The 12,231-nt window shown below is 43.0% G+C and overlaps 1 protein-coding gene across 2 annotated transcripts in view; it reads right to left on the bottom strand.

Moving 5' to 3' along the window:
* The window catches only part of LOC131028013 (nudix hydrolase 3), a 250,278-nt gene that overhangs the window by 35,450 nt on the left and 202,597 nt on the right, over positions 1-12,231 (bottom strand). For both annotated transcript variants that reach the window (XM_057958133.2, XM_057958132.2), the window contains exon 17: positions 1,684-1,767. In XM_057958133.2, coding sequence (XP_057814116.2) covers positions 1,684-1,767 — 84 coding nt within the window. The remainder of the gene's footprint in view (positions 1-1,683; positions 1,768-12,231) is intronic.

The following is a 12,231-nucleotide window of genomic DNA, read 5'->3' as shown; positions in this document are numbered from 1 at the left end:
CATTATCTTGAATGTACTAACAAACAGAAGATATCAGGAAGATAATAAATGCCTACAGAAAACATAGATTCATGACTATATTACTTGGTTAACATTTATCCATTATATATAAATTTGTAGGGATTAATTCATTATATTTGTGCCTAGTTGCAAAAACATGACTATCATCAATTAGTATTCCTTTTCTTTACTTATTAGTTGTGTCTGAGAATGAATGAATTATTTTTATTCTTTTGTCTGTCACTAAAGTGTATTTTAATGCAGCATACTAAACTTGATATTGCAAGTTACCTATCTGGCTTGAAGATTAAGTTCATTTTACCCTTTTGTACATTACAGATGTGCTTAGTTCATTTGGCAAGACATTTTTAGGCATGGAACTGATTTAGCAATTAATCTGGGCCACTAGTTAAATTATATTCATTACTGTTATATGAGGAATGAAAGCAGATTTAATACAACTTGCACAGAGACATCTTCATCAATTCAACATTTAAGTGGATTGGCCTGGGGACGTACCAGCCTGCTGGGGATGGGGAGGGATGCTTACTTGGCGCTGGTTCTTCATCGCTGGGAAGAACCAACGACTAGCCCTTTCACATCGTCTGCTGACTAATGTGTTCCCTGGGCAGTCCTCATGGTTGTCTAGGCATCATTAATTATGAAAACTAAAATAAATATTATTACTGAGTAACGAAGTTACCTGTTGGACACTTCTCCTTGCCCTTCTCTCCTTGTCACCTCCTCTCCCGTGTTTCCTTGGGTGCGGGTTTATACCTCTTTGAAACCACGCGATTCCCCTTGAAACATGGCGTCTATTCCGGAGGTGGCTTGGGAATGGAAGCGTCCTTTCATCACTCCCACTAGTTAAGATAAAACGTATTTTAAGCAGTAAAAATAATTTATGTATTGAAAATATATATATTTATGTACATGTATTGTTTACTGTTTCTAATCATTGCCTGCTGTCAACACGGGAATATGACAAATCTAATGATTTGTCACATGGTTCTCATGTTCACTCCACTGCATTGCTTCTCTTGTTTGTCTGAAGAGGACTTTCAAAGTTTTCTCGTCTTCATTCCCTTCATTAACACAATACCTCTTTAAATACCATTAACCTGTTACAGCTCTAAGTGAAAATTAATATAAATTTTAATTTGCATTTTTTAAGGGGCCAGAAAGATAACCATCTGGCAAGTATCTTTGGATGTATGTTTCTTGTATTTAACCAGTTGCTTCTTCTCAGAGAATTTTTTTAGTTCCTAAAACAATCACAAGATGACTAATAGAAATTGGTCAGGAAGAACTGTGGGAATTATTCTTTAATGCAGCTTCCCAAAAGGTTGCCTGGGACAGAAAAGGACAGATACAAAAATTCCAACAAAGGAGACTTGGACTGCTCATTTTTCAGCATTCTAAATTTGATTTCTCTGGAACTCTAATAGTTGTACAACTCAGTTCTTGTTAATATGTATTTACACAAGGTTTACAGGTGTCATTTTTCAATCAGTATGCTTGCCTTAAAGGTCTTACAGAACCTAGTTATTGCATCATCTTCCTTCTCTATGCATTCTCATTTAATAATATGCTGTTCAATACAATTGAAACATAGTCATGCTAGGTAACCAATGTTTGAATACATCTTAGATTCCTTAAAATCTCATGTAAAATAGAGATAACCTGATCAACAAGATGTTGAAGTGCCCACAAACCAACAATATCTGCTTTTGCTTCCTCTAGAGCTGAATGAAGTTCTTGAAGTTCCTGCAATAAGCCACACATTAAATTGAAAAATATATGCCATAAAATACTTCAAAGGACAACCATTACCTTTCTATATATTTGATTATTTTGGTCTGTACTATATGCAAAAGCAATGGCACGCAAAAATAGTTTTCCCATTATTCGTTCAATTTCAGATTTCCTTCAGAATTTAAGAGTAAAGATCAACATTAACACCATGCTATTTCAAACTTCAATCAATAGAGTAGATTTATGGTCAATTATCATTTATGTGGAGATGATATAGAACTTCATTTGTATCTTCACTAGGTTATACACTATCATGAAGCACATTTCTTTCCAAACGGGTGTCAACATTGAAATAGGAAACTGTAAAAATTTCTGCAAAATTCCCATGGAAGCACAAGGCACCAATGACAAAATACAATTGCAGAGGTGGTCAATTTCAGTGCTAAGAGATACTCATAGATAGATCCCCAAATATACCTGCTACAGCTAAACAATACAAAAATGCAAAATGCAACTGACTAGCCAAAGAGTACATCTGAAATATTGTTTTCCTTGAATTTTATGGATAATTCCTTTACCCTTATCATACAGATAAACAAGAGAAGCCTTGTAATGAAATGCAGCCCTACCTGCATAGAAAGGTTTGGTGCAATTAAGCTTTACAATTTAATTTAATTTAATTTCAAAATTGTGTGTTAGTGGCCAGAAATGACCATATGGACTTTAAAATTTAAAATGGCCTAAGTAATTAAAAGAAATAGTACAATACTAGGGTACAGTACAGGAGTTTGCTGATTTTTGGGAGATCCCAAATTTAATACATCTTAGGAACATCTGTACAAAAATATAAATACAAACAAAGCAAAGAAAATTAACATTAATTAACTATATCAGTGTTAAACTGATCAAAAAATATCAAATCTTAGTTTAGTTTAAATAAGTAATTTGATTTTTTCATCTTTTTTGATTGAGTTTCAATCTTTTAATCTAGACAATAGAACTACCTAACATAAATACCAATTTATTATACTTTAAAGTACATAATGTTGCATGTATATATAAACATCAAGCTATAAGCTTATTAAGGGTTTTGTGGCAGGACATTGCACAAGTTGTCAAGGTAAGCATGACTAACATCATACAAAGTTCCAATGGTTGCATAATCTTGCTTTGAAAAATTTGTGGGTAGTGATAGCTGTTGGTGGCAATATTGTACATGAAAATAAAACTAGTTAATTAAGTTGTAATTGTCTTGGTTAGTTGGCAACCGAGGGGTGGCAGTTGCGGTGCGACGATTGGCGCTCGCACCCCCACGGTATCTTTATATACTTCCGAATGTAACTTGTGAAAGACAACAATTATGAATGGAATAACATCTCTTATACTTGTCTGATATCTATGGCGTTATTATTCTGCATTACGTGCTTTATGTTTTAAGTTATTCACCCAAGAGGGCAAACATTTGGTGCCGTTGCCTAGACGTACTCGGGAACGTAAGACGCGGATGGCGCACGAACACGATGGGCCTACCCGTTGGTGAGATAAACCCAGAGGCCGACGACGCGCGAACAAAACTTTACACAGGAGAAGACACCGCAACGAGAGAATTTTCAATTCTGCTCCAGGTAGCCATCTAGACCTACGTCCGCCGAGAGGCGACGGAGGCGGAAATCCCACCAAGTGACGTGTGGACAGCGTTGGAGGTGAGCCCGGCAGTAAACCGGTTGATGAACCACCTTCCCCGGTTGCTTGCACAGGCATCGCTGGCACAACAAGATCGCCTGGAGGAGATTGCCTAGGAAGAGCGACGCCAACAGATCCTTCAGCAATACGAAGATAGCAGTCGACGGGAAGCAGAACGAGATGGCGCCATACCAGGAAGGAATTGAACCTTGAATCTTCTATATTCAAATAAAAGTGTCATTGACACGAGTTGTATCTGAGGAAATCAATTAATAAAGACGTGTTTTGGTTTATGTATTGTGAATTATGGAAATGTACGGCACTTAATGCCCAACCTATTGAATAAAGATAGAAATAAAAAAGCAGAAACGGAGGAGTGGGAGGCCACGCAGAGGGCCTTGATTCTGGAGCGGCAAGTAGAACGTAGACGGAGGCTAAGGCAACTTGCCGAAGGACGACCTGCTGAAGGGGGGCCCGAGGGAAACCAAGGAGGTGTCACAGAGGGTGCAGAAGCCGACGGAAATATCTATGCGTCGCCAAAACACCGTAGGGTGCGGAGCCACGAAGAGTTTCTGGAGGAAACAAGGTTACGGCGGAATCTAGTCGACGAGACTTGGGATCAGTTTAGGAACTTATCCCTTACACCACGAAGTGAGGATCACCAAAGGGAGCCAGGAGTGGGCGCGGGTGAGAACGAAGGGGAGGACAACCGTACGGCTGTAAGTGCGACACACGGCAAGCAAAACACCGTACCACCAATGACCCACGCAGGACACACCATCGGCGCCGGAGGAAGTGGCGCAGGGGCTCAAACACAGCCACAGCCACCTCAGGGGAGATGACCCCCATCAATGGCGTGTAAAGAGAAACTACCGAAGTTCAACGGCGACAGGAAGGAAGATCTCATCCACCATTGTCGAACGTGCGAAACCGTATGGTCAGCAAACGGTGTTACCGATCAAGACGAATGGGTAACACAATTCCCAGCAACCTTGAGGGGAGTGGCCATAGACTGGTACTCAGATATGGATAAGGCCAAAGTCAGCACATGGCCTGACCTGAAGAAGGAGTTTGGGATAGAGTTCTGCCTCCTGAGAGATGACAACGAAATAGTCGCCAAAATCTATGGAACAAAGCAAAACAAGAACGAGACTGTCCGAGCCTATAGTTGACGGCTGAAGGAACTATTGGGAAAAATGGAGAGTCAACCAGCAGATGGGTTGAAAAAGAGATGGTTCATGGAGGGACTGAAACACTCCCTCCGAAAGAAGATGAAAATCGTTCCACCTGCATCGTACGAAGACGCATACAATAGAGCGATGGATCTCGAGAGCGAGACCAAGGCATCGAAAAAAAAAAGAAAGCCACGGTGGAACCACCGTGCGGTGGGACCACCGTGCGGTGGCAACACCGACGGTGGGACCACCGTACAGTGGCAACACCGACAATGGACCACCGTGCGGTGGAAACCATCGCTGGCGCAAGGAATAAAGGCGCGGAGCGCGGAGACATAAAACAGAGACATAAAACGCAAACATAAACGCAGCCCCGCACAAACACGCAGCCCTCGCAAAAAACAAACACATAGCCGTACGATGGAGGGGTGTTGACCGCACGGGAAGGTGGTCGTACGATTGGAGGTGTCAGTGTTGTTGTTGACCGTACAAGGAGGTTGTATGGCCGAGGTGCCATCAGGGACATTACAGAGGAAACAAAAAAAAAAAAAACGACGACCAGATTGAAAAATCATTCGATGACATCTGGAGCCAGGACGCTGAAAATATTAGAGTGGAGAAGAAGGGTTTTGACATCTTAAAATATAACAGAAATGATGCGTGCCATGGACTTTCGTGTGGACCCCATGAGGGGCGCTGCCCCTCGACCCCGTTGGGGGCACTGCCCCCAGACCCCCAGTTTATTTTTGAGCTACAATACACTTTTTGAGTTGGGCGAAGGGCATCAGAGAAGGCACGGTAAGTGTTGGGTTGTCCCGTACTGTGAGAAAGAAGCCTGCAACTAAGCATTGGCGGGGAAGCCGTAGAGGGAGACGGATTTGGAGGTTGCGAAAAAACAGAGTCTGAGGGAAGGCATTGCAAGAATGCGAAGTCATACGACACCAGAGAGTTATTCAGTTCAGTTATCAGCCTTTGGGGAGTGTGATGGAGGATTTGAGGTGTCTCGTAGCCTTTGTGACAGAAGGTTGCGGCCACCTCCAAGCATGAATGGTACACTTTGAGGAACTCGAAGTATGTCTCGGTTGGACGTGAGGTTGCCTTGGTGGATGCACAAAGGGCTCAGGAGGAGCTGACCACCAGGTTGGAGGCAGGAGTAGCGTGAGACTTAGCTCAGCTTACCTAGGAGTTGGATGCCGAGAGGGCAGCGCGAGTGGCTATCGAGGACAAATTGGCTAGGGAGACAGTATCATTTGAGTAGCAGTTGGTGGAGGTTGAGACTGAAACGCGTGTTTTGCAGACAAGTTTGGTTTAGGCATAGGAGGACTGTGATGTCGAAGGAAGCAATAATGGTGAAATCCGCACTTGAGCATCGAATGGTAGCAGAAAAGGGTTTTCAGGCGAGGACACAACAGGTGTATAAGTTTCGGGCTCGACTGGCGTCAGCAGTTCTGTTTAATGTCATCTCTATTTTATATTAAGTCGTCCGGAGACAACTTCTTTTCTTTTGGGGGGGATGATGTTGGCGGCAATATTGTACATGAAAATAAAACTAGTTATATAAGTTGTAATTGTCTTGGTTAGTTGGCAACCAAGGGGTGGAAGTTGCGGTGCGACGGTTGGCGCTCGCACCCCTGCGGTATCTTTATATACTTCCGAATGTAACTTGTGAAAGACAACAATTATCAATGGAATAACATCTCTTATACTTGTCTGATATCTATGGCGTTATTATTCTGCATTGCGTGCTTTATGTTTTAAGTTATTCACCCGAGAGGGCAAACAATAGCAAGCAATTTATGCATGCCAACAGGCGGCACCGCTGCACTATTAATAGAATTTTATACACATTTAACTGAACAATGTAATGTCCCCTTTTTAGCCACACTTGTTTTATGATTGGTTAGCCTATCATTGGCCCTCGTAGGCTAAGTCGGATGTTTAGGGGGTTCCCAATCGGCAGAGATCAGTGTGTTATTTCTCTTAGACTCAGTACGGGTACAGGTTTGGCCTTTGTTGGACTCAGTTTGGTATAGTAAGTCATCATTTCAGGAAAGTCATAGTTTCTATTTATAGCAGGGCACCTGGACAAGCTATGTTTGCAGTGTCGATCCCTTACACAACTACTTTGATCAAATAATGAGGGATTTACTATTTAGTCAAACAGAATGACCAAAATAATGTCGGTCCTACACAGCAAGAGATTCAAGATATGATTATGGATGATTGGAGGGACTCTAGCCCTGAGTTACAGGCTGAGATGACATTCAGGGAATATATGGATGTTAGACTCAAGAATATGCCCATGAGAGGAAACCGACAACAGAATTATGAGGTGAGGAAGAAGTTGGGAAAGTTGTCTATTCCATACTATGATGGTATAGGGAAGGCTTCAGCACGGACATGGGTCCAAAAATTAGATACTTATTTCCAGCTTAATCCCATGCTTGAGGAGGATGCGATTAAGTATGCTGCATTGCACTTGGATGGGAGTGCACACGAGTGGTGGCACCATGGTATGGTCACATTGGGCCATAACCAGATAGACACATACGCAGAGTTCACTGAGAGGTTGATTGACAGGTTTGATACGAAGGATCCAGAACTCCATTTCAAGGAGTTAGCCCAGTTGAGACAGTGGGGTCCTATCGACAGTTACATCTCAGATTTCCAGAGTCTATCACTGTTGGTTACAGTCATTTCGGAGAGGAGGTTGATTGTATTGTTTGTGGATGGATTGTCAGAGCCTCTTCGTGGTTGGGTGAAGGGACATGATCCCCCCACATTGCAGGATGCCATTCGGAAGGCGAGAGATCTTGCACCTTCTGCTTCTAGGAGTAAGTTCACTCCTAAGGATCCAGACTTCAAGAAGGATCGGGATAAGAAACCTCTACATAAGGATTCTCAGCCTCAGAAAAAAGAATCAAAGAGGTTAGACAATGAGACACTGAACGAGTTGAGGCGGAAAAAACTATGTTTTCAGTGTAGGGAACCGTGGGATTTATCTCACAAGTGTCCTCTGAAGGCTAAGGCCAACCAAATAGAGTACTTCTCTGCTGAGGAGTCACAGTCAAAGGATGAGGAGCAAGAGTCAGAGTCCGATGGTGAGAGCAGTGCCACTAAGGAGGGTTCAAGGAATGAGAAGTCCCTAGCTAGATTGACAGGTGCTCAAAAGGCAATTACTTTTAAGGTGCGTGGCACCATAAAGGGACAGAAGGTGGTTGCTTTGTTGGACACTGGGGCCACACATAATTTCATAGATTCACAGTTAGTGGCTAGGAGAGGGTGGCAAACTGAAGAACATCCAGGATTCCGAGTCATGGTAGCTAGTGGTCACAAGTTACTATGCACACAAAAAATTACAAATCTTCGCATCAGACTGGGAGATGGTTATGAGCTTCAGGATGAGTTCTATGTTGTGGACATGGGTGATTATGACGTCATCCTAGGGATGACTTGGATGGCATCATTGAGAGAGTTTACTCTCAACATGGAGAGAGTAGAGATGAGGTTCCAACATGAGGGCGGGACCGTGGTACTCAAAGGATTATCAGATGGAAGTTGTAGGGTAGTTTCTTTGAGGAGAATGGAGAGGTTGTTCATATGATGATGTTGAGTGGGCAGCGGAGTGCTTGATTATGCCAGCATCACCAGAGCCACAGTTTAAGAGTCATCCGCCTGATATGCAGGACATCCTTGATAGACATGCCAAGGTATTTGGTAGTATTCCACATGGCATTCCTCCAGATAGGGGGATAGAGCACGTCACTGAGTTAGAAGAGGGGGCTAAGCCCATTATGATCACGCCCTATCATCATCCAAAGAAACACAAGGATGAGATAGAGAAAGCCATCAAGGAGTTGTTGGAGATGGGGCACATTAGGCCAAGCAAAAGCCCTTTTGCTTTAGCAGTTGTTTTGGTTAAGAAGAAGGATGGAACAATGCGCATGTGCATTGACTACAAGGCCTTGAACAAGAAAACCATTAAGAACAAGTACCCCATTCCTAGGATAGATGCGCTGATAGATGAGCTACATGGGGCATGCTTCTTCACAAAGATAGATTTGAGATCAAGGTATCATCAAATCAGTATGAGGGCAGAGGACATTGAGAAGACAGCTTTTCAGTGTCACTATGGTCATTTCGAGTTTGTGGTTATGCCATTTGGGCTAACCAATGCTCCTGCTACTTTTCAGAGTTGCATGAACTAGGTGTTTAGAGGGCAATTGAGGAGATTCGTTTTGATTTTCTTTGACGATATTTTGGTCTTTAGCAAGACATGGGAGGAGCATTTGCAGCATCTTGAGGAGGTGCTATCTATTTTGGAGAGAGAGTCACTGTATGCCAAGGAGTCTTAAGTGTGAGTTCGGGATGACAGAGATTTTGTACCTTGGCCATATTATCAGTGCAAAGGGAGTTTGGGTGGATCCTGAAAAAATTAGAGCTATTGTTGATTGGCCCACGCCTACGAACCTTACTCAGCTTAAGGGGTTCTTTGGCTTATGTGGTTTTTATAGGAGGTTTGTTAAGGGGTTTTCTCAAATAGCTGCTCCCTTGACACATCTTACTAAGAAGGGGGCCTTCATGTGGACAGGGGCAGCACAGAGGTGCTTTGAGCATTTCAAGCAGGTGATGTCTTCGTGTCCAGTTCTAGCTCTACTAGACTTCACGAAGCCTTTTGAGCTTCATTGTGATGCATCGGGTGATGGGGTTGGAGCAGTATTGATGCAAGAGAAGCACCCCATCGCTTTTGAGAGTAGGAAGCTCCGAGGTGTGGAGAGGAGCTATTCTATTTATGATCGTGAGATGTTGGCCATCATGCATGCCTTGGCCAAATTCCGATCCTACTTGGTTGGAGGGAAGTTTGTGATCAAGGCAGACCACAACAACATAAAGTATTTCATGAGCCAACGAGACTTGAATGACAGGCAGCAGAAGTGGGTCACTAAATTGCAGGCTTATGACTTTGACATTGAGTTTGTCAAAGGGAAGAAGAATGTAGTAGCTGATGCCTTATTCAGGAGACCTCACATTTGTGCTCTTGCAGAGATTACAGGAGATTGGAGGGATAAGATTATAGAAGAATATGTTGGAGATACTTGGGCTTCTGGTTTGATTTCAAGTACTATACAGGATGATCGCTATGAGGTGATAGATGGATTGATCACACTTCAGGACAAGGTTTATTTGATTCCGTCACCACACTTGAGAGAGGCGATACCGAGGGCATTTCATGATGCACCTACAGCTAGGCATCCAGGGGTCTTCAAGACCTACAGGCAGATCCGAGAGCAGTTCTCATGGAGAGGGCTCAAGGATGATGTTCAAAGGTATGTCAGGGAGTGTGCAGTTTGTTAGCGGAATAAGGGAGAGCACACGTTTCCTGCAGGTTTACTACAGCCCTTGCCCATTCCGGATAGGAAATGGGAAAGCATTTCTATGGACTTCATCACTGGTTTACCACGAGTGCAGGGAAGAGATTGCATTTATGTGGTGGTAGACAGATTGACGAAGTTTGCTCACTTCTTTTCTATTCCTTCTACTTACACAGCAGCTCAGGTGGCAGATTTGTTCTTCAGAGAGATTTTTATGGTTGCATGGGCTGCCGAGATTTATTGTTAGTGACAAGGATAGCAAGTTCATGAGCGCCTTTTGGCAAGAGTTGTTCAGGCTGTGCGGTACAGATCTTACACCTAATACGAGCTACCATCCTCAGACAGATGGGCAGAAGGAGATAGTAAATAAATGGGTGGAAGGTTATTTACGGAACTATGTGACTGCGCAGCAAAGAGCTTGGGTTAGGTGGTTACACATGGGGGAGTATTGTTACAATACCACATATCACATGACCATCAGGATGACTCCATTTATGGCATTGTATGGGTATGAAGCACCAAGCTTCATGGATTTGGCTTTGGGGGACAGCAGAGTGCCCAAAGCCAAGGATCTGTTGCAGGATAGTCAGGATATCCTGAGAGCGCTCAAGGAGAATATACAGCAGGCTCAAAATCAGCAGAAGTTGTATGCTGACCAACATAGGGTAGAGTGCAGTTTCGAGGTGGGGGACATGGTGTATTTGAGGCTACAGCCATATAGGCAATCATCGCTCAAGAGGAGCAGAGCAGAGAAGCTGAAGCCTAGATTTTATGGTCCCTACAGGGTGATTCGCAAAGTGGGCGAAGTCGCCTATGAGCTTGAGCTTCCAGAGGGCAGTCAGGTACACAATGTATTTCATGTGTCTAGGCTTAAGAAAGCCATTGGTCAGAGTGTAGTACCTTCTGCAGATTTACCCCCTTTGGATGAAGAGGGGAAGCTTGTGTTAGTACCTGAGGCTATTCTGGACACCAGAGAGAGGAAACTTAGAAACAGGATAGTGAAGGAGTATTTGGTCAAATGGAGACCTGTCGGAGGAAGATGCTACATGGGAGAATGAGCAGGTGATACACCAGGTTGGACTGAGATTGCTTGAGGACAAGCAATTTCAAGGGGGGCAGACTATAATGTCCCCACTTTAGCAGTTGACCAAGTGTATGTGCATTAGCCTAGCTCTACATGGTCCCGAGGGCTAACGAAGGGTTTAAGGGGATCCTAGAGTGTTTTGGCCTAGTCATTTCCAGTTTGGGCTAAAACGGAGTTGATTTACTTAGTTTCAGGCATACTTACTATTTCTAGTAAGTCAGCAAGACACAACGGAGGCTAACTTTGGTGATTGGATTCAATACTCCTCGGCGAGAGCTTTCCAACGAGCTATCACTCGCGCTATTCGGAGCTCGATTGCTAATATATTTTAATGCCTGAAGGTCTTGATTTGCCTATAGGTCTTGATACAACTGTTTGACTAAATTCCTATCTTTTCCAGCTCTCTAAATTGCATTCTAGTTTCAGAATTCCCTTTATGCGAAGCATAGTTGGTTTATTATCAATTTGCATCAAACATTCAAAACCAAACACAAAACAAAACAATATCTATCATTGGCATAGGATGTACAGACTTTGTAAGACAAGTGTTTGACAATATTCCTTGAGGGTTTAATCAGCAAAAAGGGTCAGATTAGACAAGGGATACTTCAAACAATGATTAAAGCCAGCATTTTTTTGAAGACCTCGAGAGTAGGTTTTAGTTGAGCACTTGTATAGGTGGCAGTTTAGCCTCTATGTTTGAAGATGGCGATATAAAAACATTGAGACGAGGAAGAAAAGACTTCACAAGGAATGGAGATTGAAATTGGAAGGATTTCAAGCGAAGGTAGAGTGGATGTCCCCGATATAATTAAATAATAAATCTAATTACCTTGTTGTAAGGCCCCAAATTTAATAACAAATCTTTCGAGCCCCTTTTATTTAATTAGAATAGGCAAGTTTTGGTTGGCCGTGTCGGCCCGTTTGTAACCCTTCGGGAAGTTTCCCGGAGCCCATATATATGGCCGTGTTAGTCATTATTGTAGGCATGCGAATTTGGTATTTTTCCTTTATTTGTGCGAATTCCAGTTTGGAGTTCAGCTTGTCTGTCATTTCGGAGGTGAGAGATCCTCCCTACTTGGCATCCGCAGTTTCGGTGGGAGTCCTCACCCTACTCTGCTTCTGTTCCAAATCTATGTAATCTGCAGTGCGATCATTATCA

Source organism: Cryptomeria japonica, chromosome 5 (assembly GCF_030272615.1).
Source record: "Cryptomeria japonica chromosome 5, Sugi_1.0, whole genome shotgun sequence".
NCBI lineage: Eukaryota > Viridiplantae > Streptophyta > Pinopsida > Cupressales > Cupressaceae > Cryptomeria > Cryptomeria japonica.
This window is presented reverse-complemented; position numbering and strand designations above follow the sequence as displayed.